The sequence below is a fragment of the Clytia hemisphaerica genome, unplaced genomic scaffold (assembly GCF_902728285.1).
Source record: "Clytia hemisphaerica strain Z4C2 unplaced genomic scaffold, Clytia hemisphaerica genome assembly, whole genome shotgun sequence".
NCBI classification, from domain to species: Eukaryota; Metazoa; Cnidaria; class Hydrozoa; order Leptothecata; family Clytiidae; genus Clytia; species Clytia hemisphaerica.
The window spans coordinates 562292-590109 of NW_027103372.1; the positions used below are offsets into that span (position 1 = coordinate 562292).

The 27818-nt window shown below is 34.7% G+C and overlaps 1 protein-coding gene across 1 annotated transcript; it reads right to left on the minus strand.

Moving 5' to 3' along the window:
* Positions 1 to 92: 92 nt before the first annotated feature.
* On the minus strand, positions 93 to 27818 carry LOC136823556 (WD repeat-containing protein 11-like). Its single transcript, XM_067079747.1, has 21 exons — positions 27716 to 27818; positions 27165 to 27234; positions 26568 to 26609; positions 25829 to 26000; positions 25375 to 25530; positions 24776 to 24992; positions 23086 to 23837; positions 22385 to 22643; positions 22143 to 22251; positions 21613 to 21765; positions 12572 to 12676; positions 12013 to 12119; positions 11047 to 11638; positions 10498 to 10689; positions 8561 to 8656; positions 6887 to 6957; positions 6491 to 6585; positions 5945 to 6042; positions 3321 to 3398; positions 1892 to 2039; positions 93 to 518 (listed from the first exon to the last, which is right to left on the minus strand). Exons 1-21 carry the CDS (start codon positions 27784 to 27786, stop codon positions 361 to 363), a joined length of 3741 nt encoding a protein of 1246 aa, XP_066935848.1. The 5' UTR covers positions 27787 to 27818; the 3' UTR covers positions 93 to 360.

Genomic DNA, 27818 nt, shown 5'->3' on the forward strand with positions numbered 1-27818 from the left:
TAAAAAAAAAACGAAGAAGTTGGTTCTTTTCTTTTACCTTCAAAAGAGATTTAATTGTTGGTTGGAAAATTATTAATTATTGGAAGTGCGTAAAAAATATTATCATTAACTGAGCTAAAAAAAAAGAATTATTAAAAGAAATTGCAAAATAAGTTACATAAAGTTTCTATTTATAGTTATAGCTTTAGGGCTAAATGGTAGAGAGTGGCCGCTGCTTCAGTTAAATCGGCGAAAAAGTAATTTGGAATTTTTAGATCTTGATTTAAAAAACAAGAGCAAAATTAAAGGTTTTTTAAAAGATTTCACAGTCAACAGCTCGACAGTTAAGAGATCATTTATCCGTGGAAAATGAAAAAAGATTTAAGAGCTACTAGCTGAAGTTTTGCTTGAATTATGGTCTTCCCATAGTTTTTTACCACGACCACCAGCGAGTTGGCAATAATACTCTACAGCTGTTTCGTTCTTTAGTTTGATTTGTAGTCTGGCGTAGTCAAGCAGAACGTTTTCGAATAAGTTACCTGTGATAGTATTTCAAAGGTTAAGAAAAATGTCGGATCGTTCAGGGTTTTCGGACAATATGGAGGTACTGATTTAATAAAAACAACCTATTGGGATATGTTACTCACTTAGATATACTGTTAGATAGACAGTGGAAGTATTTCATAGCTCCGACAACTTGTCAAAATAAACAGTAAAGATGTCGCAAGTTATTGTAAAACTTGAAAATAAAATGGAAACATGGAAATGTGACATATTGCTTGTTAAACAAACTGGTAGCAGATCAATCAACTTTTTGCCAGCCCAAGAGAAAAACTGCATAATCAAATAAGTTGACTTAATTAGCTTTCAAAAAACTTTGTAATTAGAGGTAATTATCCGAACAACAGCTGTTGCATATGCAAGGACATAATTATTGTTGTTGTTCTTAAATGTCACTCAGATTAGTCTATAAGAATATGACCATGAAATGCTTATTTTTTCTAATGTCTTGAAAGCTACTACACTTGGGAGAGCATATTGGAGAACTAATCAATCAATGATGACTTAATCAAATTGCATTTATACCCAAATTATAAGGGTTTGTTATGAATTTTTGTTCTTATAAAAAATCAAATCTTGTCTTCTAGTTATCAGTATAAATACATACTGAAATGGCTTAACTTACAAAGAAGGGATTGATCAGTTAGTCAGTAGGAGCTTGTTTTAGTTAATAAAGCTACTCCAAAGTCTATTTTCTCGACATTTTTTAGGAGTAACAACGAAAAAAATACCTGATTTCGTATGTTTATACAAAAAGCTGTCTCGCTGCTTAACACGAAAAGATAGTTATTTTAAGAGGTTGATTCCAAAAGGTCTGGGGTGAGTTAAGGTATCAAACAAAACCCAGGGTTTTTTATGAAGAAACCTGTTAGATGCAAGGCTTTGGGAGAGTTAAAGGGTGAATGCGCATTTGACACAGGATTTGATTGAACTTGAAGCATCATAGCAAAAAAAACCTTTTAAGGCCTGTATGATTAAAAAATGAAAAAACATACCCTTGAGATCAATTTGTTAGCCTGTCTGCCATTTTAGCCTGTCCGACTCTCTTTCTCCCACACGAACTAGACTACGTACGCGAACAAGACTGAGTACACGTGTTTTTAATAGAAATATCCAAAAATTGTGTTAAAATGTTCTTATCTTCACCCTTTTCTGAGTGCTTTTGTCCAACTTAAGAAATTGCGTGTCTTAGAGTCCGCGAAGCCTTAAAATGTTATCAACTTATTCTTAATATTTTGACCAACTAAGCCTTATGCTCTTATATAGTTTGTTCTCATAAAAAACGTATACACGGACAAGCTTTGTCACATGTTCGCGTTTTACCCCCAAAGTTTTAATAGGAAAAAGATACGATTGGCGTCATCATTCATAGATAACAAACCGAATTCGATGCACGATTCCAAAAGAAGGGTTGCGCGATCCACCTGTCCCAGTTTGAACAATAGTTCCATTACTTTGACGAATTGACCAAATGATAAAAGAATCAGAATTGCTTCCATCTGAAAATAAAAGTATTCATGTTTTTGGTAAGAAAGACCGCTTTAGTTGACAAGGGCCCAAGTACCGACCACTTTCAGTTTTTAATCTCTGTCAATTTGTCCATGTCTTATATGGATAGAAAGGAGCAAAAAGACAAAAAGAAGTTATAACAAGATATATGCTGAATGGAACTACCTGATGATGAAAGTTATATAGCAATAAGGAGAAGAATGAAAACAATCAGTCGGAAAATATAGCGTTTAGCAAAAATGCATAACGCATTAAATTTCATCATTGATTGTTGATGGGGGAGAGGGAAGGGGAGTAGGGGAAAACGAAATAAAAAGTTCCAGTGGCAAAAATCAGTATTGACAATTGAATCGAGCTTGATGATGGTTATTGTTATCTATAATGTTTTTGTGTGAAAAAAGCAAAGAAATATAAGGAAAAAGCCCAATGAAAATCTGCAAAAACGTCGATTTCCGGCATATCTCCGGCATTTTCTGCCGGAAAAGTATGTTTATTGAAACTGTTTATTGACTCTGTCACATTTTAGAAATCGCCATTCTGCATCAGTGTCCAAAATTTCATGATAAATACAGAGTACAGCTCGAAAAATTAAAGAGAAACCATTTTTCCGGCGATTCTCAGCTGTTCCGGTGATTTTTAGAAAGTTCTTGCTTCAAAAATAAGTTTTATTGACAATTGAATCATGCTTGATGGTGGGCATATTGTTATCAATAATGTTTTTATGTAAAAAAAAAGAAGAAATATTAGGAAAAAGTTCAATGAAAATCTGCAAGAACGGCGATTTAAGGCATATTTCCGGCATTTTCGGCCGGAAAAAATATTTCTCAAAAACCGGACTCAGCCAAAAAAAAACAAAATGCCATTTCCGGCATATTTTATACATTTTAATTTTGTTTGCGAAAATCGGCTTCCATCACATTTTGGGCATTACTATTTTGCAGTTTTGTTCCAAAAATCAGAAAAAACTGACGAGCCAATCTCGAGAAATACTGGTAACAGAAGGACGGACGAACGGACAAAGGTTAATTTATAGGACCTCCAGGTAGGTCCAAAAAGTAATATATGTTGGTGATGGCGATAACACTCCTATCCAACACCTTTCCGATTTTTGCATTCAAGTAAACGATTCCAACATTCTGTCCAACAGAGAGAAAATGGTATGTTGGATGGAATGTTAGAATCGTTTACCTCAGCCTTGAATCGTTTCAGCAATTAGAATCTTATTGTGTCATGACAAATGAAGTCACCATAGTAACAATAAACAGACAAACCTTTCTATTCATAGAAGAAGTGAGGTGTTCACAATATCTTGACATCACGTCTGTGCAATCACGCTCGTTCAAACGAACCTGAAAACCGTAACAAAGTTTAAACTAGCCGTAATGTATAAGGGTTGCAAAGCGATCCAGACTCCACCTCAATTCGCAAGTTGCTAGCAAAATAAGAGCCACTCTGATAAAACCCCAAAAGAGACAGGCGGTCTTACTTAAGCCTTACTGTACAATACCCCAAACACACCACACAAACCACGCCGGCACAACACCCACCATCCCGCGCAACGCTCTTTCTTTCCCAACCTCGTTCCCTGCGTATTATCAGCTTTTTGATGCTTACTGATAGCACTCAGAGGCGTATTTAGGGTAGGCCAAGTAGGTCAAGTGACATAGTTCCGAGAAATTGAAAAACATGAAAAATTGTGAAACAGGCTTTCTTATTCCTTTTTGTGATACACAGTCCCCTTCAGATGCCATGTCTTGTATCAACTTTATCAATTTTATGCGTGCGGCAGTTTTACCTTCCTAATGTTTTGCGAGGGAACCTTTCGCTATTTAGAGGCTTTTATTTTGATAATCCGAAAACCTATCTAATACCGCCCGACCCGTATCGCCCCGCTTGAGTGACTTAGCAACACCCTTTTTGACCTCTTTCGTCCTAGCAAATCGGGATCATATTATTACCGAGCTCAACTTCTCTAAAAATTCACGTGTAATGACCTTGAGTGACTGGTTATATTTCTGGCCGCCTTTCATTTAGAGATAATATGAAGCCGAGAGACATAGCTAGAAATGGCTGAAATGACCTAGCAAAATTTCTGAAAAAATCGGGGTAATAGCTATGAGGCTACGTACAGCTTCTCTGTCGAGTTTAATAAAAAACAATACTCAATTCACTTTTCCTAGCTTATCTCTTTCACAGTTTTTATTGAGAGAAGCTCAGTTTCCAGAGCTGAAATTTGCTGAAGCGACCCAGTTAACTTTTGAGTTTGATCTGAAATTTTGTGAAAGTCCAAGTAAGTGATTTTATAGCTTTAATTCTTATGGATTGATTGCTAAGAATTGATCGTCAGGGTATTAAGCATCGATTTATTGACCTTATTTGATCCTTGATAGTTACTTTTAAAAGTTAACGAATGATCAAGATCCTTTCTGTCACCTTTCAAACTCATGTTTCCATTTAACCGCAAAATAAACATTTAAAACCGAAGAACCACTGTTTACATGCGTGCCCGCGCGGCAATTTGATCAACTTCACATTCTAAGTCTGTAATTTTTTTGCTGTTCACTGCTAGGGTACACCATTTTAAAACAGCATTTTTCGCAGTCCTAGCTACTAAACCGAGAAAATTTTCGTGGCTTTAAGCCAAACCCTTCAAGGTCATTTTGACAAAATCATTGGTTTGAAGATGTGATTTATATATAGATTTGCTATATATAGCAAATTTCGCTTGGGATAGAAGTTAAAGGTACGTGCACACACTATGTAGCAAAACTGCTTCGCTCATAAATTCGCTTCGCAAAAATTAGTAACATCCAAACCACAAAAGCTAGATAAGTTAAGTGTTTCCCAAGTTGCTCGATAGAATAAAAGTCTTCTCAAATAAAAGGTCATTCAACGGTCGAAATGATTGATAGACAACCAACCAAAATAATTGCGCCCCCGTAACATAAGGGCCTCCATAACATAACGGCATCCCGTTTATAGACATGAAAACCTCCAAAATCATGGGCAACTAGGAAGTCATTACTAGAAACGCGATCGTCTCAAAAGGGATTGATTCATGATATCATGACGTCAAGTTTTACACGGAAGCACCCAAAATCAGTGACAAACACCCGGTCTTTTTTTGTGCTTTCGTATCACACTGGGCCCAGATGGCAAAAGTTTGGAAATAGGGAGAGAGAGAGCAACAAAAAACTATTTCTTACAATTTTTGTATTATAAAGGCTTTCATAGAGCTCTAGGGTCACATTACAAGAGATAGAAAATAGTAGACTTCAACTTTTGACTTTCTTTTGAGATTTATCATGAAAATTGAGATTTTTAGCTTGGAAAATGCAGGCAAAATTTGAACTTTTAAACCGCTAAGTGTCACATCAAAACTCCAGCATTTTTAGAAAGGTTAGTGTCTGTAGTTTTCAAAACATATATGGTTTGATATGTGACACTTAGCGGTTTTCGAGATATTTGGACATTTGTGGTTACCTTAAGCATTTTCGTGATGAGAATTTCGATTGAAAATTTGAGTTTTTTCTCGCTCTTGGACATTTATACATACTTTTAAGCAATTTCTCTTTAGAATATAATGTCTCTAAGGTAATCACACAAAATGAACTGATTTAGAAGCTGAATTTAGTTCAGAATCTTCAAAAATATGCATTTTTTTACTTTTTTGATTTTTCATCAAAATCTGGTTTTCAGTCAACTTTGGAGCCACATAACTTGAGTTACAAATCAGATACAGACCTGAAACTTTGGCATCTGATCAGAAATTTATTCAAGATTCCATAAATTATATTAATAAAGCAAAATTTTAACTTTCGTTTTTTCCCTATTTCCACCTCTGGGCCCACTGTGCGTATATAAAACATTACGTCATAAATATCACGAATATTACCTTTGCAATCCAGGTGGAGAGATCCCATGCACCGTAAGTCTGTAAATACCGGCATGCATCAGTGCCCTTGTCCACCAAACATAACAATTCAACACCCTCTAAAATACCAAAGAAAATCGTATTTACTTCATTTTTCAATTTTTTAAATTTGTTCAATAAGCTATTCAAATTCAATTGAAAGATAACTTATTTGCCTGCATAACACAAGATTAGAAATTTACAATACATAAAAGTTATATAAATAAGCTGGGGGTGCAGGCCATGGTGGCCGTCCATATAGAGGTTTAACCCTACCTAGTTAGGAGCAATAAGATACTTTAAAAAATACTTTAATATTTCTTTGTAAAAAATACGAAGTTTTCGTAAGACCTATAAGACGTTTCATTTTAACATTTCATTCAGACGTAACTTCATTATCGTTTAAGCACAAGATTCACGATTGAAAGTATGAACACCGTTCCGTTTTTCGCCTTCCATATTGTGTTTCCCCCATGTTCTATGAATTGACACTAGAACAACAAGACAACAGACATCAAGAATAAATACCTTTTAGTTTTCCACAAGCAATGAGATTGGTGGCCACCAACTTGATAGTGCTTTGAGAATTTGAAGTCGTTTTTACTGTAGCTATCAGGCAAGCCCTAAAAATGAAACAAGGCTACAGTAATAATTCCCGAATGAATGATACCGTTGGACAATATCTCTCACTGTACGCTTTTATAAAACAACTTTTTGACGAAACTTCCCCAAAAGCGTAAGACAGGACAATATTACGTAATCCTACTGTACCACCCCCAAAATCCTGAGTTTTCTCCTAAAAGTGAAAAAGAAGATAGGATGACTTTCATTTTCGTGAAATATCGTTGGAGAAAACCCGAACTAAATTTCATTGGTTCTTTTAAACATGTAAATGACGTAATCTTAACCGATGACATCTGTTACCTGAGAGCGTCAGGGTAGTAGCTTGAATCTGATGGTTCTCCTTCCAGTAAGATTTGTACTGCACGGTCCATCTATGTTAAAAAACAGTTGAAAATGAAAGATTGAATTTTTGATTGAAGATTCATGAAGACATATATGATAAAAAGCCTCCGACATTTTGTACTAAGACAGAGAAATCTTCACCGTATCTTTTTCTTCATGCATTTTTTGGCAGCTATATAAGAAAATAAAGATTCGATGGCAAAAATGTTACAGTATATGGCCCCCAAAACGTAGGTCGTCATTAAAATGAGGATTTTGACCTGTAGATTTATCAGAATTAAACGATTTTTTTTCATTTTGAAAGAAAGATGGTGATACTTAAAATTGAGCATGTTTTTGCTGGTTTGAGACAGCTTCAACATAACATATTTGCGTCTGAAGGACATATTTCAACACCAAAATTAGATAAAAATTGCATATAACTCACTCTAGCTCCTTGGATAGTGAAAATATGAAAATGGGGTATAGGAAACTTTCTACACCTAATGCCTTTCAGAAAATGCATCGGTGACTTTAGGGAATGGGTAAAAGATATAGCATCTTAAAGGTCAACCAGTATTTTGGAGCCCTAGAAGCAGCATTGATAAAACCGAAAATTCTAAATATGAGAAGCAGCAAAAAATCTTGGAATTCCATTCCTATCAGCTTGAAATAATAGTTTATAACAAAAAATTAATATTACATATAAATATTTTCGCTGAATCAGCAAAAACGGCAAATTGTGTATTTTTTTTGCAAAATATAGGAGAAAAATACCTTTAAAGCTTAATATTTTCAGTTTCAGTTAAGCTTTTTTTCTAAAATTTTCACAGCTTATTCCATACATGAATGAAACTATTTTCAAAAGAGATTGGTTTTCAGAAACTTGATTAAGACGTTGTTAAATCAAAATTGTCATTTTAAAAATTTCTAAATTTTCAGTTTGGACTTTGCATCATCGAAAATCTTGAAATATTTAATAAAAAACATAACTTTTACATCCATCGGGTCGTAAATTTAAGGGAAAACACAAATATGTTCATAGTTTCTCTCCTATCACCACTGGGCTTAATAATTTGATTTTAACTACACCTACGTCTGCGTTTTGACAACCGGGGTATACTGTAAAAAAAATTTCATACAAATTTATGCCCAAAACCCTCTAAATCACATTTCAAAACTATGGTCAAAATTTTGTATTCATATCCTAAAGATATCTCGAGAAATCCCTAAAAATGCAAACCTCCGTTTTGGTGGCCATTAGAAAAAAGCTACCTATCTTTAAGCGATTGAAAAATATTGTTGAAATTAAAAATTTTGAAAAAAAACTTCTGGGAAATAAAGTAGAGATGTTCCAGTTTTTCATGCAGTAAAAATTTTTGTAAAACGTCTTTTCCTCTAGATTTGACAGAAATTTTAAATTTCATCGACGTTTTGGGGGCCACATACTATAAAAACTATTTTTTAGGATTTTAGGACTCCAAAACACCAAATTTCTTAGAAAACCGTGCAAAAATGCTAAAAACATGGTGAAAATAAGAATGTTTATTGAACGTTTTTACACAAAAAGTTAAGAACCGAAGGCTTCAAAAAATTTGGGTGTTCTTATAAAAACAAAAAAAGTTATGGTCAAGCCGGGGGTCAAGCCTTTACCTGTCCAAGTAATATGAGATTTTCAGCACATGATCGTGTATGGTCGTATGATGATCGGTGACTATCTCGCAAAGCCACTCGAAATAATTGGATCCTCTAAAAAGGAAATCATTGGCACAATGAATGATAATATAATTATTTTGTTTCTTCAGGTTTCTTTTGTTAGATTGATGTGGTGAATAAAAACAAAGGGATCAAAAGTACACTTCTCGAGGTAAATCAACAGCACTTCAGGCCTCGTTTTCAAAAATGATATTTAAACATGCAATACACAGTGGGCCCAGAGGTGGAAATAGGGAAAAAACGAAAGTTAAAATTTTGCTTTATTAATATAATTTATGGAATCTTGAATAAATTTCTGATCAGATGCCAAAGTTTCAGGTCTGTATCTGATTTGTAACTCAAGTTATGTGGCTCCAAAGTTGACTGAAAACCAGATTTTGATGAAAAATCAAAAAAAGTAAAAAATGCATATTTTTGAAGATTCTGAACTAAATTCAGCTTCTAAATCAGTTCATTTTGTGTGATTACCTTAGAGACATTATATTCTAAAGAGAAATTGCTTAAAAGTATGTATAAATGTCCAAGAGCGAGAAAAAACTCAAATTTTCAATCGAAATTCTCATCACGAAAATGCTTAAGGTAACCACAAATGTCCAAATATCTCGAAAACCGCTAAGTGTCACATATCAAACCATATATGTTTTGAAAACTACAGACACTAACCTTTCTAAAAATGCTGGAGTTTTGATGTGACACTTAGCGGTTTAAAAGTTCAAATTTTGCCTGCATTTTCCAAGCTAAAAATCTCAATTTTCATGATAAATCTCAAAAGAAAGTCAAAAGTTGAAGTCTACTATTTTCTATCTCTTGTAATGTGACCCTAGAGCTCTATGAAAGCCTTTATAATACAAAAATTGTAAGAAATAGTTTTTTGTTGCTCTCTCTCTCCCTATTTCCAAACTTTTGCCATCTGGGCCCAGTGTGCAATATGCCTTCCCAAACGAACGTTTTCAATTTTGATAAAAAAGCGCAAACGCTTGTAAACATTAATTATGTCTGACGTCGTTGAAGTCTATTTGAAAAAAAACTTGAAACGAGGTTAGCAATAATTGCATGCATTTCGAGAGGAGCATTGGTCTTTCCTTTCATGCGGGTGAAGAGGATGTGTGTATTGGAGAATCTTCTCTAATAAAAGAAAACAGAGAAAATACTATCAGACTGTCAGAGTCAAAGGTAGGTGTGAACATGAACATATAAACGACTGGACATCCATCTCCTTTGTCTTTTTGTAGAAAAGGCTGCTAGCTTCGTTGCCGCTTCGTTAAAAGCATAAAATGAAACAATAGATTTTGATGATATACCACTTGGGAATACCTTGCTAACAACGTCCAAACTTCGACAAAAGTCTCTGTTGTTCTACTCTTCTCAAGTCGTTTATCTATATCATAACAAAGATAACAGAGGCAAAATCATCGTCAGCTTGTAAAAACTCCGACTAATATTTCTAAATTTTGACTTAAAAGTGTCTAATAATTTTAGAGAGTGTCACATTCTAATTTCGATATTCTTATGAAACAGGCTCTCAACTTTGGCAAGCTATTTTTTTTAAGTCATAAAAAAATTATTGGAGTGACAAAAGGGATTCAAAAGTATACACGCAGTTGAAATTCTGCATTTTAGAGTTGAAAATGTCATAGAATATATTGCAAACTTGTGAAAAATTTTAAAATAATTTTTTTGTGCATTAGGAGTAATGTTCAAGCTCTATCAATCCTTTTACCTAAATAATTCAAAGAAATAAAATTATGACGGAATATTGTCGGATTTTTCATACCAATTTTGAAATACAGGCGGCAACGAAGGTCGCTTCAAAGAGACAATAAAACATAGACGTCCAGTCGTTTATATGTTCATGGTGTGAATCGATTTCTTACCCTATAAAACTCATTATCACAAAGTATATCATAACTTGAATCTAACTCAGTGCACATGGTCCCTTCATCCTCAAGTGATTCCTTTTGTTGGCTCTGTTCACCGTTCTCGTCATCACTCACGTCGAGGTCTATGTCCAGTTCAAAGTCTGCTAAATCAAAGGACTTTTTCTTGACAGGAACAGACGCAGCATCCTACAGAGTCGAGAAAAACATTTACAGAATCATTTTCTAATCATTCCATCTCTGATAGAAGATGGGTGTTAGGGAAACATGGTGATAGACTCTCTACCTTCACTCGTATTTGTAAAACCTGTTAATGGAAAGCACTCAAAGTTTATGCAGCCCTTGTATAAAATCTATGTTTGTTAAATTGATCTGGTGAATAAAAGCAAAGAGATAAAAAATACACACTTCTCCCGATTAATCAACATTATGAAAGAAATTATTATTTCAAATGAAATTTACACACGCAGTATACATTCCTGAAAGACCAAGAACATCAAGAAATTATCAATGAAGTGATAAAAATCAAGTGATGATTTGTCAAACCTGTTGTTTTTGTTTCAATTTTTCTTTCTCCAAATAATGCAATGCAACATTCCAAAACAAAACATCTGACTCATCGCCATAAATCCTGGCAACTTTACTGCATCTCTCCGCAGTTCCAAGAGGACAATTTTCAAGTCGATCACAAATATCTTCTGGCATATTATCTAACGAATCTTGCACTGCTCTTTCTTCTCTTGAATCTGAAAATTCTTTAGCTTTGTACTGCTCTCTCCATTTTTGATGTTGTAAAACGCCCTTCATTTTGAGTGAATGGGCGGGTTCAAGAAGGCGGGGATTAAACAATGCCTGATCTAAGTCTTTTTCTTGAACATTGGAATTAGCTGACGTCAGTACTGGGTCCATAACTCGAGCAGACCCGTCAGATAACAAAAGAACTGGTAAGGAGCTAGATAGCCAATCAGCATCGAGAATAGCGATACCGTCCTTTGATGTCTTGATGTTAGCAAGACTTCGGATTTCCACGCTATCCCAAATCTCAACACCGTCATTGAATAGCATAAGAATTCTCATATTCCCTTTACCGGGAGCGAACTTCAAACGTTTGATTGGTCCCCGGTTCGTTGGAAACACTCTAAAACACAAAGTAGCATTAAGCAGATGTTGCGATCACATGATCAAAGTCCGTGTCAGAGAGTAGTCAATATTGGAATGTAATATAGTGGAATGGTAATGTGACGTCACGCAGCTAAATGATTGTGAATTTCTCAACGATATGACTCACGTGATCAAAATAAAATGAGATTCAACCTTTTTGCCCGGATTTCCTGAGCTTGTGATGTTCAATTGACATTTTTTCGACCATCGATTGCACGGTCACTGACAATAAATTTAGAGCAAAAGTTTTTTCTCGGAAAATGCCCGGGCAGGCTAGTAATTATTTTTATGGGTAAGAACCATTGAATAACATTAGTCTAAAGTAACATAGAATAAATAAAAGAAACATACCGCGATACTTTCCCTTTCAAATCCCAAAAATTGACATTGCCATCAATATCACCCAAGACGAGGACATCTTGTTTCCAAGTGATGTATGAAACTGTTCCCATACCAGCCTGTTGAGAAAGAATACAAAATGGTATTAAAAGTCCATTCAGACCATTTAGCAGACTCCAAACGAACATTATAACAAAACGCAGTGATACACGCTTTTTTTGTAAGAATGGTGTAAATCCATTTCATCATGGATATTTTAAATTTTTTTGGGAGAATCATCCAAAAAAATTCTTACGGCATTCTTAGGTTAGGATCCTAATTCATACTAGATTTAAGATTTAGTACATACGTCTTAGGCATAAAATGGCATTTTTGTGAAAGGAGTGAGCCCTTGAGGGTAATTGACAATTTATAATTAATTATTATAATAAAAAATACTCTAAAATGGCATTTTAGCTTGAGTAGCAAAATTCCATGATGGTGATATTCTTAATTTTTTGGCCATTTTGATCATGGACATTCTTAAAAAGTGTATTCTTATAAAAGAAAGCGTGTAGTAGCAATGCATTACCTCAGGGGGGACTTTGGACCCATCTTTGAGAGACGTTCCTTCGACAACGTAATGGTAGACAGTACCGTCAGTGTCGGTAAACACCAAATGCTCCTTCATCTTTGCCTAAACATGAAATAGAAAGAAAAGAAGATGAGCCAATGTATACTGCATGTGTAAATTTCATTTGAAATAATAATTTCTTTCAAAATGTTGATTAATCGGGAGAAGTGTGTAATTCTTATCTCTTTGCTTTTATTCACCAGATAAATTTAACAAACGTAGATTTTAATACAAGGGCTGCATAAACTTTAAGTTTTTTCCATTAACAGGTTTTACAAAACATTTCTAAGCACTAAACAAACTTTCCTAGGGTTTTTTATTTGTCACATTTAAAACGCTAGACGAACATGCTCGTTTCAAGATCTCTAAATTTGATGGCGAAAATTTGATGGCGAGAATTCGGATCGTTTGACTTTCACACCTGATGATCCGTTTGTGTCAAAGTTGGTGACGAGTATCGAGTCTGGAACACTCAAGATTGGGTGGACAATCCGAATAACGATAACTAAGGCTCGCACTGTATTTAAGTGTCCACAAAACAATGCTAATCCGGAAAAGGGATAAAAACTTGTCATGAAAGTTACTTTAGTAAGCAAAGCTAGTATATTATTCTGCTAAAGGCGTGAGTGAATGAGGGGGTCTAAACCCTTTTTAACACCTAATCTTAGCACCCACTGCATAGATCAAATCACCCGGCTACTTATCATAAGTTGACTGTCTAAAATAGGCCTTAGACTAACTTTATTTTCCCTTTTAAACGACTTTGAAATCATCCTTGAAAGCCACTGTAACATAGCCAGAAGAAATCTTTCCACTATGAAAAGTCTTGCCTCTAAAATCTCCGGTTACTTCGCTTATCCAAAGAAAACATGGTAGTCGATTGGTAGTCGATTGGTATCTCTTTCCTTCCCAAAATTAAAATTAAAAGCGCTATCACTCCATTAAAAAATCCTGGTTGATAAAAAAATCGTTCTATTTATCTTAAGGAAAGTAAGTTCGACATACTTTAAGCGTACAAACTTTTGCGAGCAGAAACTTTCACGATTTCGGTAATAAAAATGAAAATTTACATCCAAAAATTGGCTTGAAAGTGACAAATACTTCTTGAATTCGATTAAAACTGGTATTTTTATTATATGGTATCAATGACACTTTTAAGACATAAAAATGTTACAATTAATAATTTCTATTTGATTTCGAAGCTTTATAAATTTTCGTTTTAAGAATTTTTCGCGAGCATAAACTTTCGCGAATCACCTTGTTAAGAATTTTCGAATGCATTTGCTTTCACCAAAATTCGCGAAAATCGCGGAAGTTTCTACTCGCAAAAACTTGTACGCCTAGAGTAATTTCCTCCCCTATTCTTGCTGGGAGGCGGGCGAAGTGTTAATTTTTTTTTGGTAAATTTTTGTACAAGAGGGAGAAATCTTTTTTTACAGTGTAGGGACTACAAAATGCTGGAGGATTACAAAATGCGAGCGATATTTGTCTCTGAATTCACAAATACTCCTTTGTTCTAAGAGCCCCTTTACCATGTAGTCGCCTGTTCATAGTTCTGAGAAACACTACCTACTTTCAGACGAGCATGCGGCGGTGACAGTTTACAAAATTAGAGTGTAAAAAAAGGAGGAGATCAAATTTGTTACTCTTTCAAGGGGGGTTTTAAAACCTAGCAATAATATTTTCCTGGGTGGGGGAAGGGGCTGACCCAGGAGGACACTACGGTCAACTCGGACTGGGGCAAGTTATATTTTTTGTCAAACATAGTGTAGCATACACTTAAAGGCAGTGCTCGTTCATCTGAGACATGTGTGGTCCTCCGACACGATCTTATATATTTTCATTTTATTGCTCCCAAACAATTAGCGAGTACCTCACTAAAAACTAGGATTTTTCACCTTGTTTCTTAGTGAGTTCCACTTTGACGATTTTCGAAAAATAGAAGCCTTTTTAAAGGGTGAAAGGCACGAAATGGGTGTCCGTTTTTTTCTTAACCTTTTTTTTTGCCTGAAGAAAAGATTACGTCATAAAAATTTTTCGCGCGAACAAAACTGACTTCTACAATCGTTTTTCAGCTTTTACTTTCTTTTTCCTATTCGGTTGAAACAGTTGCTTGTTTTTTTTGTTCGATTCAGTATCTTTGATTTCTACCCATAGGCAAAGCGAGATACCCTGCAAAATTTATAAACGAGTGCAGACGTTTATGACATATTCATCATCTTTTGATAAAACAAAGACAATAATTACAGTGTCGTAAAAACCACTCTCATCCATAAATTTGGCAGGGTATCTCGCTAAGCCCATGAATAATTCTTTCTAAAATTACAGCTTGAGAGAGCCAAATCCAATCAATAATTGATTTTGAAAATATATTAACGAAATCTGTCATAGCCAAAAAATAAAAACAATCTTTATTAGAGAATTGTTGTTCAACATTCAACGGATTCAAAGTGACACTTTTCATATACACATTTTTTATAAGAACAAACCATATAAGAACATAAGGCTTCGCTGGCCAAGATGTTAAGAACAAGTTAAGAACATTCCAAGGCTTTGTAGATTCGTACACATCCTATTTCTTAGGAAAATGGTCAAAAATATTAACAAAATGGTCAAAATAAGTACATGTTAACATTTATAAATTTAAAACTCAAAAAGTTAAGAACATCCGAAGGCTTCAAAAATTTTGGATGTTCTTATAAAGAAAATGTGTAGAATATTTAAATATTTAACAAGCAAAAATAATTAGTCCAGTCCTGTCAAACATGATTCCAGACATTTTGTATTTATACGGTTTCACGAAAAAAGTGTCTGAAAATCGATTTGACGCATAAAAGCAGGAAAGTAAAACGAGAAAAAAATGTGCAGTAACAACTTCATGAAATTATTCTTGCTATTAATCTTCCAACAAATCTGTGCATTAGAAAGTATAAACTTTGAAAGTTTTCAAGTAGACGAAGGAGAATGTAGCATGGGAGAACCAGGCATTGAAGTGAAATCGACTACTGAATGTCTATTGCATTGTGGGATGGAAAAATGCATGAATTCCTTGATCAAAAACCAAACATGTTATTGTACTGATACGGAGTGTGTACCTCAAAGGAAACAGCAAAGTCTTCACGAGGCCAATTTCTTTACGAGTAAGTTGAATTATACTCTATACGAGACGTCACGGCTTTTTTTCTACGCAGTAGCAAAAACAGTTGGGTTTCGAACGTTTTAGGTCAAAAGAAGATACAGAGAGCTCTAGAAAAAATTGAAAATTCGTACAAACGCACTTGTAAAAGACCCTTTATAAAAGCTAAACTTTATTCATCCAAAGTAGGGTGGACTAATTAAAATCAGTCTTTTACCCTTTGAAAAATTCCAGAAGAACATGGAAACCTCTCGGAAAAACCTAAAGCCTGGGAATTTAAAACGTTTCCTCAAGACTGAATGAAAGTTTTTCTAAAAGAAAACCATCCTGAAATGTGCATCCGTCCCTATCAAAAGGTATTAAATTGAGCAGTCCTTTCTTAATAAAACTTACACCGAAGCTAGTAGAAACGCAGCCACGAAAACGGTTTTGTTGGCTCGAGTTTACTTGACATGTTACACTTTTTTTAAGGTCTTCAAAAACTCACTATGGAACCAATATGCTACGGTGCGAAAGAGAAATCATTTGCCAGACTCCAAATTCGTGAAACTGGACGTATCAAATATTTCAAAATGGTACACGTCTCGGGTGGAGTCACCTGCGCAGTCCAATTGGGTTACAGCAGATGGGGTTGCCCGGGAAGATCAGCAGAATCTGTATACACGGCGATGACAGACGTATATAACCATGTCGTTGCTCCACGCGGAACTCACAATCACGGTATTTTTCAAGTTCAAGGTGCTAATCATATGACTGATGACACGTTGACCTTGTTCTCGAATGCTTACGACGCGTTCGAACAAGGCCAGGAAATAAGGGTGTGGTACACGGAAGATTTGTTTGAATATTATGGTGACGATAATGGGGGAACACAATGTGTTCATATTTTCGCCAAGTACTGCTAGAAAAATTAGAACCAAGATTGACAGGCATGGATCGTTTACTGAAGCGTTATTGAAAAGTTAAAAAGTTAAAATTGTCCGTAGCTGCGTTTTTTCACTTCGTTTTACTATACACGCCTTTTTTTATAAAAATATTGTAAACCCATTTCATCATGAATATTCTTAACTTTTTGGTCGAAATCATCCTGAAATATTCTTACAGTATTCTTAGATTTAAGATGAAAAGCCTAAATCTAGCACGCAATATATACCTCAATCAAGAATTTCGGATTTTTGTGAAACTTCTTAGCATTGCTTGGGAGTAAATGGCAATATACAGGCTATAGAAATGACATTCTTAGCTTCAATTACCTAATTCCAAATTTTACTGTCTTAGTTTTTTTCTTTTTGGTATTTTCCATACTCAAATTAGAATAAGCTCTATTTTGATACTTTAGCTCAAACGGGTAGAGTAACTTTGTTAATGTCGAGCTCTTAACGGTGATTATTAGAGAACAACACTAAATAGAGGAAAGACAAATTTCTTTGTTTGGTTAATTTTCTTTTCGATTTCGAATTCTATGCTCCATCAAATTCTATCTAACTTTTAATTTTTGCACTTGCAATCATGGACGAAATCATACATTTTAGTGATTATTAATTTTGAGAATTAATAAAAGGAATAAAAATATTTTTCTTTTTTTCTCCGTTGAAGTAATTTCATTTGTTTAGGGTCTCAAATTTAGTGCAAGGATTACACATTTGCTTTATTCTGTATGTATATAATTCTAGTATGTAACCTGTATAAATATGAATTATAATAAAAATAATCATCAGATACCTATTTATATAAATTTTGTTATTAGCGATTTTTGTTCAGATAGCTTACTTTCACTGACCTTTATATATCCCTGGAGCAAGCTATATCCACCATCTTTGAACGAAGTTTTTTTTGAATTGGTTCCCGTAAAGAAGTCTCTAACTGCGCTACATCATCGAAGGTTTTCGAGGGAAAGTAGATATGGCGCTCTCGATGCATTTACACCGCTATTGAGTAGTGCCACCATTAGGGTACCACTTTAAAAAAAAAACTCCGATCAAAGATTTTGCTTGGCCGGGATTGAGAAACTTGTTCTAGGGTATATATAGGTCATCAGTGCTTACTTTAAACTTTACAAATGATGATGTAATCAAATTTTTAGCGAAGAGTGTTTCATAGGCTATGATTTCTTTGCCTGCCAAAAAATATGAAATTAAATTAAGAAAATATCGTATAAGCATGCGAAAATCTCGACAAAATAATATGGAGCTGAAGTTTAAATAGTGTGGTCGTGTTAAAATTATTATAATAGAGGCTGTTTGTAGGGAAAAAATAATGTAAGTAAAAAATAATGTAATGTATATGTAAAAGTAATGTATTATGTAGTTCTATATAAGATACTTCTGCCTCATGAAATAATCCCCTAAAATCCCAGTGGCGGAACATATCATTTTTGGTCAATTTCTTTTCCTCTAGCAAGATCCTACTAAGAATTATAGTTTGTGAAAATTTCATGCTCGTTTTCAGGCATAGGCAAAATAGGGATATCCCATTAGTGCGATTTTCAAGGGATTTTTTACTGGTAGCATTCTATTCAAAAGGTTTATTAAAGGTTTTCGTTCTAAATTACACGTTTTTTATAAGAACATCCAAAATTTTTGGAGGCTTCGGATGTCCTTTATTTTTAATGAGTTTTAAGGCTAAAAATGTTCTGAACATGTTCTTATTTTCTCTACTTTCTGAGTATTTTTGTTCGTTTTCCAAAGAAATTAGGTGTTTTAAAGTCTGCGAGGCCTTAAAATGTTCTTAAATTGTTCTTAATTTTTTTGGCCATCGAAGCCTTATGTTCTTATGTAGTTTGTTCTTGTATAAAAAAAGAACGTGTAATTATTAAAAAAAACTTTAATTTAATATTTTTACAGGATAACGCAGACAGTTACCAAATAACTGATTATTAGTATATTGGTCCTGGCTTAAAATAAACTAATAAATTTATAATGATAAATTATTGAAGTCTCCCTTCAAATTAATGGGCTGCTTGATATCATGAGATGAAGAAACTTTTCCTGTAGAGTATGTATAAAGTAATTGTAAAAGGAAAGGGAAAAAATATTATTAATCAAAAATTTATTCTATAAAACTTAAAGTAGAAATTAAAGTTTCAGAAATAACTTATGTTTATCTAAGCAGCAATCATGAGATTGGATTGGATCTTTTCGATAATTTTTGTAACCCAAACAATCTTTGTATTAGAATGTACAAACTATGAAAGTTTTCAAGTAGACGAAGGAGAATGTAGCATTGAAGAACCAGGCATTGAAGTGAAATCGACTACTGAATGTCTATTGCATTGTGGGATGGAAAAATGCATGAATTCCTTGATCAAAAACCAAACATGTTATTGTACTGATACGGAGTGTGTACCTCAAAGAAAACAGCAAAGTCTTCACGATGCCAATTTCTTTACGAGTAAGTTAAAACTATAATGTAAAAAGTCTGTTTCAATATAATCTGCAGCAGAGACAAAAAAGGCTGTAGCTTTTGATAGAATTCGTAGCGGTATATTGTGCTTGTTGAAGAAATATTAAATAGTTGAATATTACTTAATAAAAATAAATAAAAATGAAAAATCAACTTCGCGAAGAATTATATATTTTGACACATACTTTAGTGAATCTTTGTACTGAGCACAATGAATTTAATCCCTTTTGTTCATTAGCACTCAACGCAAATTTATAAAGATCAGTTTGTGTATTAAATTTGTTGAAACAAGCCAAAAAACTATCAAAAGATTTTCCAAAATAGTTAGAGGTCCGGTGAAGAAAGCATCAGTTCGAAAGCCAAAAACCGCATTCTTTTCTATAGACCTTATTGGAGTTTTAGATTTTTCTAAAAAAGCGATGCATTGTGGGGTTGTTTCTAGTGCCTTACAATAGAAATCTCTTCGGAATTCCTCGAGGGAATTTTATTATAATACACTCACAACAATCCCACAACGCATCGCATTTTTAGAAAAATCAAAAATTCCGATAAGCTCTATTGCAATCAACATGTTTAAAAACAAGCTAGAAGACAAAAATAAAATTTTTCAAAATCTTTTAAAGGTCCGCTGCAGAAAGTTACGATCGAACCCATATGTTACGGAACAAAAGGAAGTTCCTTCGCTTCATTCAATGTTCCCCAAAGTGGACGCATCAAGTATTTCAAACTCATACATGTATCTGGCTATGTGTCTTGCAGCAATGTAAATGGGAATAGCACATGGGCTTGTAAGGTTATGGAGCCTTCAACAGTATTAACAGGAATTACAAACACCAATAACCAAATTATTGCTCCACCTGGCATTCACGATAATGGTAAATTTCAAATTCAAGGTGTCAATCATATGAATGACAGAGAGTTGATTTTACCAGCAAAATCGTCAATAGAAGTCAAAAAAAAGGAAGAGCTTAGAATTTGGTACACTGAAGATCTGGTAGATTATAAAGAACAAGACAATATTGGAACACACTGTATTCATGTCTTGCTCAAGTATTGCTGATTCGTTATTAGAAACGTTAAAAATGATAATATTTTATTTGGTTTAGTTTCTGGTATCAAGGATAACTTGACAAATATACGAAAGTCTATAGACTATCAACTATTCCCATTAAAAAATATTTTTTATAGTCCAACACGAGTCAAAGTATGGAAGATACCGGGATTGAAGTCCAAAGGCTAGTTGAACCCATAAGGCCAAAAGAGATTCGAATATTACAGGAAGTTACACGTTTTTTTATAAGAACAAACTATATAAGAACGTAAGGCTTCGATGGCCAAAATACTAAGAACAAGTCAAGAACGTTTTAAGGCTTCGCGGACTCTAAAACACCCGATTTCTTAGGAAAGTGGACAAAAATATTCAAAAAACGGTGAAAATAAGAGCATGTTAAGAACATTTTTAGGTTAAAACTAAAAAAGTTCAGAACATCCAAAGGCTTCAAAATTTTTAAATGTTCTTATAAAAAAAACGCGTGTATGCTGGAAATTATAATTCTGGGGAGTGGCCACTCGTACACACACGAGAACGCTAATTTGTTTGAGTTAAGGAAATTTCGAGTTATTGAATAAGATTTATAACGCACTGTTAACTGAAGGGAGGAGAAAACTTGCTTCAGTTTAAGGAGACATTTGAATTATAGAGGTTCGAGGTGAAGAGACACCACTGTATAAAGTTCGAACAGCTAATGCGGTTTGTGTACCGTATTTCCTCAAATAACCGTCACGTAGCTCTTTGAATTTTCAAGGTTTTAGGTACGGCACTCTTTCAAAACTTTAATTGTATGTTTTCAAATACCTTCGTTTTCAAAAAAAGAACCACAGATTTTACTTTAATAGTCTCAACTTTTGTATATTTCAAAAATTGTATAAGCTCTTTATCGGTAGCTTTTAACCCCTCCCTCATTCGACCCGTTCAATAGGACAAAACCTCCATCTAAAAGTCAATTTAGGGTCTTTCACACTAATTTTCACTCTTTAGAGGAAATATACGTCATAAATTTCAAGAAGAAGCTCGTCATAAAAATATTCATTAACCACCCGAATCGAGATTAAAATATTTCTTTCCTCGTATCCTTTGATAGGGCTTTTATTCTTTTGGCGTTTGAATTGATTGGCGATTGTTTTGTTTTTCCCCGATCCTTAATTTACCCATTTCAAGTACCCTCTTTTCGATTTCCAAGAACTTGGGCGGAATCCTCCCTTATTATTGTTGAAAGAGTACATTAATTTAACGACTACCTTATTGGAACTAATTTTCGCAGTTTTTGGCAAAACAGCAAAACCGCGAAAATTTGAACCCGCTGTAATTTAGTCGAGCGAATTCGATTTTCACCATTTATCACGAAGAAATATGTGTCGTATTCGAGAAACTAAAACGAGTAACACTAGAAATAGATAATACCTGTTTCTTGGCTGCTTCTTTGTTGACAGAGCTGTCAAGGACTTTGGAAGAAACTGTTTCTGAAAGGTCTGGTGCAGACGCTGCATCTCTTGGTGCGTTAGACTTGTTTTTCTTTTTACCAAACTTTGAACTGTAGCTTGCCGGTGACCAGCCCTGCGTGATAGAAACGTGGACAAAAAGTTTGTTGTAGAAATCTTTGCATGAGTAACATTGAAAGAAGCTATTGCATTGACGTCAAAAGAGGACAGCCATCTTTCTGCCTATACTTTAATTCAAAATTAGAATCGAGAGGACGAAAAGTTGGCTGTCTAATCCAGAGGTTTATTATAATCATAATGTTTTGAATCAATCAAGTAACGGCAAAATTTAACAGTTGCCAAGATAACGAAGGTAAATTCAAATAATAAATCGAACTTGTCGTATATATTTTGTTCAGGCTTCAAGCCTCTAAAGGATACGAGTTTCAGATTAAAATTTGATTTCTTGACAAAACCCAAAAGTTGAAGGGATGAGAAAATTTAATGACTTACAAAGGCAGTTATAGTTGGGAAATTTCCAGGGAATTCTCTTAGCTGGCAAAGGTTTGTTGCATCCCAAAGCTCTGCCGATTTATTCTTGAAAAGCACCAGAAAGTAATTTCTGAAAAATGAAATGAGAGAAAATATTTAGATTAGATTATGATCAAAACTATCATCTCTTCATAAAAAGTACCACGTTAAAATTTGGGAAGTTAATAATATTAGTTCATCGACTATCATATAATATTACTCACTTGACTTGGGAGACTTTGAGGGAGGCGACAGTTGATTCTTTTAATCCACGACTGCTTGGTAAGACTTTGGCCAACCCTGTATTGATATCAACATGAACGATTTCACTTTTGTTGTTGGTGGAGCTACCTTGGAACCAGACTAGAATCGAACTCAAGGAAATCCATTCTAAGCCTTTGATACTGTGAGTGGTCATCATAAGATGTTTCACCAAGTTTCCTTTCGATAAGTTGAAGATTTGCAAAATACCATTGTTACATCCTGAAATGACGAAAAAGTATTTTGTATGTTTGGAAGTGTAAGTAAATACAGTTTACGCTCTCTAATTCGATTTCCAAGGGGAATTAGTTTTTTTTATTGAATAAGGGAGCGTATCAAATTTTAGAGCTTAGTTTAAGATTGTCTTGTTTATGGTGACGGCGTATCGAAAAGTAGAACGTCGAATTATAGAGCGTCAATTGTAATTGGTTGAACATATAATGAAATGAAAGTATAAGTCAGGTCTGATTGGTGTGTCTGCCTTTGGTTATCAATCAACCATTGCAAGGTATCAGAGAGTAAGGGAAAAAGGGAAATGTTGACTTTCCTAGACTTTCCCAATAAGCTTGATCCAGTCCTTCCTGTTTATCATAATAAAAACACCAGAAGGCTTTTTTAACACCCAAAAGATCTCAAGGATTGCTATAAGAACAAGACATCTTACCGACAGCTAAGAGAGGCCTGTAGGTACTGAAATTCCTGGTGGTCATTGGTGGACACATTCTACAACAGACAGGATTTAGGGCGATGCTCTCCGACATCCCTTCAAGCACGAAACGAGGTTTGGAATATTTCTTTTTCATTTGATCGTCACCAAAACTCAATAAACAAGGAATAACCTCGTTCAAGCTGATCTGCTCATATTCATTTTTGAAGCGATCAATTTCTACGAAATCAGGAAGTGATTTCCATTTCAGGTTCTCTTTGTGAAAACTCGATGCGCCGGCGGGTGGTGACAACGCCCAAAATAGACAACGCCCATCACCTAAGATGATGACATTTTGACATTCGTAAACTGGATCGACACAGAATCCCATTAGTCGAGACGCACGACTAAGTCTGAACACGTCTGAGTGACATTTAATATCGTAAATGATGTCAAGACTGATTCGTTGGCTCAACACGCGCTCAGGGTCGTCATCCTCCATATATGGGACCGCAGGGGGCGAGCGGACCGCACGCATGGAGATTGAACCATTCTCGTGAAGCAAGAACAAGATATCACGTTGTTGGCACGGATAAACAGCTTGGAAGGATGGTGAAGTGCTCTCGATAGAGAAGCTGCCGAGTGATTGGCCGATCTCCATGTCTAGGATGAGGATTTCGCGCGGGAAAAGGATCAAGACATGATTGCGACTTGCTTTCAGGTAAGCGATTTGTAAGCAGTCGCATGTTGCCTCTATTTCTTCTTCTGTTCTGCAAAGAAATCGATTTAGAATGAGAAAGAGAAGAGTTTAATACAATAGCAAGTAGTGACAGGGGGCTTGGGTCCCTAAGCGACTTCTTTTGGGGGCACCGTCAAATTGTTCCTCAGATTTGCTAAGAATGTCCTTTCCATTTTTCTCCCCACAATGGCAGTTTTTAAGCTAAAAATGTAGTTTTCGAAAAGATCTTTCCTTAATAAGGGAGGTGTCGAAATAGTTTTCACTCTCGGTCAAGCCATCTCTCTACTGGTCAACTAGATAGGCTGTTTTAACTGATTTGAATATCCATTAAAAATAAAACGAATTTTCATCGCCATTGACCAAGATGCACTTACTCTCGTTAAGCGGTACAAAAGAATTTTATCATAGAATACATTTTTACACAGCATTTTCGTCAAAACTAAATATATTACGCTTCCACAGAAATGTGACTCATTTTCGTTTGAATGCGATGATTTAAACAGGAGTTTCGCTCATTTAATTTCTTATAAAAACTTTATTTGCATAACAAGACTGAAGCTTTTCTGAATGAGCGTTTCCTGTTCCAAAAATACTGTCAAAAGTAAACTTATGTTAGAAAATGCCACGGACTTAACCTACCTCGCTTTTTGTAAGGGGGAGCAAAACTAATTTTCATATCAAAGGAGCTGACTCATTGACCCCAATGTTTTACTTTACCTGTCCAAATTAAAATGATTATTATCTCAACAAGGCACGATCCTTAAATTTCAACTTATTCTGAATTTATTCATGTTCCCCTTTAATTATACTAAACTCACTATAGGCCAATGGTGTCTAGATCTGCGAGTACTTCAATGCAGATATTTGTTGAACCATATTTAATCCAACCCTCTTCTTTTGAAGCTTTTGAACGCAGGGGTTGACGGATCATTTGAAAGACCATTCTTCATTTCGAAATAAAGGACTTACTTGCCACCTCGTAGGTCTCCGTAAACAGACTTAATCCTTTGGATGGTAGACTTGGTTTGATTCCCTAGATTTCGGTTTAAGTTGGATGTAGAGGTGGAGGTTAAGGAGCCAGACGGTGATGCTGCATTGTTGGACATGTAAAACTTTCGACCTTTTTCTGAAGGTGCTTGACTCAAAGATAGGTCGGTCACTAACATAATCCAATCGGTACTCATTACTAAAAAATAAAAAAGGTTTTAAAATCAGATTATTATAATCAAATATTTTTTGATACCTACAGTCTGTCTGATAAGTTAGGGGCTTCCATTATAATGAGGTATTAAAACCATATTGATGACTGAACATTTATCTTCAAAAATCGGCTGCTAAAATCTCCCCACATTTCTCCGACAATCATACAACAAGTGGAATTTTTAAACAAAACAGCAACGCAACATCACGTTTCAAAAAAGCTGAAATTTCCCCATATTTGTAGCAGCCCTCCGAGAATAATACCAATGGAAATTCTAACAAAAAAGAAGCTCTAATATTATCATTAACTCGTTTAAAAATAAATCTCAAAGAACCTAATTTAAAAATTGATTTAAACTTTGCCATACCTGTCATGTTTGTGTTTTTGAAAGGGTCGATAACCATTTGGACGACAGTGTCAGTGAACGTTTTCTTCCATAGTTTGACTCCTGTGTCTGAATTCCATAGAATCATGACGTTAGGGTTGTACAAAACCAATAACAAATCATGAGACACATCGTGACCTGTAAATCACAGATGAGATAGTTTTTATAAAAAATACTTTAATAATTGGTCATTTGAAGTAATAAAAATGACGCATTCTTTAGAAAAAGTAACAAAAATGTTTTATTACTGGTTAACGACCAATCAAATCAAATAAGAGCTTGTAAAAACTCCATTTTGTCCCACAAATCAAGGATTGGGAAATCAAGTAAAATTCTCAAAATTCATCGGAAAAGCCAGAGTTGGCAACATTAAAAGTATAAAATTATCCAAATCCTTGCAAAAGTGCGTATAAAAAATAGTTATGAGCTCAATGACCTGTTAGCCATTCCATACAGACAGGCAGTTTGTTTGCTTCCACGAAATCATTGAGTAGAGCACCGGCTCTGATATCCCATATCAAGATGTATCCTGCTGTGTTTGCAGCAGCCAACTTCAAATCGTAAGGTGAATGCAAGTCGTGATAGAATTTCTCTTGGTGCCATTTGATCTACAATATTGGAAGGGATATTTCATGAATCTAATTGAAAAATTATCTTAAAATTTTAATCATAGGTTAAATGCATAGTTTACATAGCGTCAGCCCCCCCTGCTAGTTGGGGGGAGTTACACCCTAAATTTTTCCCAAAAAAGGAGGGGGCTGGAAGTACACCACTTTTTTGGGGGGAGCTAAAATCTCATCACTTAACGTGGGGGCTAAAATAATTCAGCTAAATAGTTGGCTTCTATTATCCAAATTGAAGCTCATGAATCTGAAAAATTTTCAGAACGCAATTTACATTGGAAAACCTTTTTTTAAATTTTTGAAAGTGTCTAGTAGGGTCAAAAGTCCTGGGGCTAACGAAAAATTCATAAATCTTTGGGGGGACTTAAAACTCAGGGGGACCTAATTTTTGACTGGGGCCTAAACCCAGGCTGACGTTATGGTTTAAAAAAAGTTTATTATCACAAGTTAACTTGATAATTTAAAAATGCACGTAAAAGAAATACTTCAGAAGGTGTTAACTTTCTTTAAAAACACTAGGAGTCATTCAATAAAGTGAATTGTTTAACTTACCCCACAGATTGGGGCTGCATGATTCTGAAGAGTTTGAAGAACCTAAAGTAATACATAAAGGAAACATAAAGGAACATAATCAAAGCATAAGAGAAACAAAAACAAATGTAGTTATTTTACGGTTTTTGGTATTTTGTTTCTAAAATAAAGAAGAAATTTTTGAAGTTTGATATTTTGCCATTCCAAAAGTTAATTTAAAGAAAAGAAGTGTGCAAGGGGGTTCCAGGTCCCATGTAACCCTAACATTCCCACCCTCAATCCAGACTCCCAGATCCCAGCTAAAAATGCTATCCCCACGGAAAAATTATACTAATTCGAGGAACAAAACAAAATTCTTACAGTATAATGTTAAAAAGGAGAAAAGTTTAGTATAGTAAAAGAATTATCTATAGAATATAAAATTTAGAAAAAATTATAATTAAATTGGAAATAAGAAAAAAATAACATTAACTTTTATCAAAACACCAAAACCTTTCTGGGGGTGCACACTGCACTCTATGGAGGATGGTTTTTAATCGAAAAGCTTTTGCTCAATTTTAGAATAAAACTTTATTGCTTTTTCTTTAAATTAAACTTTTGAAGCATTTATAAAACTACCTGTGAGGTCTTGGGGTCTACGACCACGACATAATTCTGACAACCATACGCAACATAACCTTGCCAACCCCTAAATTTTTCGAAATCAATATCATATATTAAACAATAATCAAAAGGATGAGTATAATAAAATAGTTAACTTCTGACAGGAAATTTTGAGCTTATTAAAAAGATGACTGTAGCCTGAGATTTTGGCCTTCCTAAATATTTTTGGGCAGCCCCAGTTCCACTTCCTACCTGAAAAGTCTATCATTATAGGAGTAAAGAGTCCTTCTGTCATTTTCAAAATAAACATTTGGGTTAGAAGGCTATCATGTTTGTTATGGAAAGTAGAAAAATGAAAACTTGAAAACTCAAAAGTTAAGAATATGAGTAATAATATGGCTAACCCCGGCCATCCCCCAGCCTAAAGTCCCCCAAATATATGTAAAAGCTCAGCGCCCACCCTATTCTGCGTGTAACCCCCTCTATGCACAGCTGAGTGAGTAGCTAGCAGATTCAATTATTTTGCCAGGGTTCTAGCTAGTTTTGAAAGAAAAAATATCACTTACCAATCACAAGCAGACTTGTTTGCCGCATGAAGGCTGCCTGGTATTATTTTTGGGCTCAAAAGCATTGACATAATTTGTTATTGACTATTTAAATCATTATTTG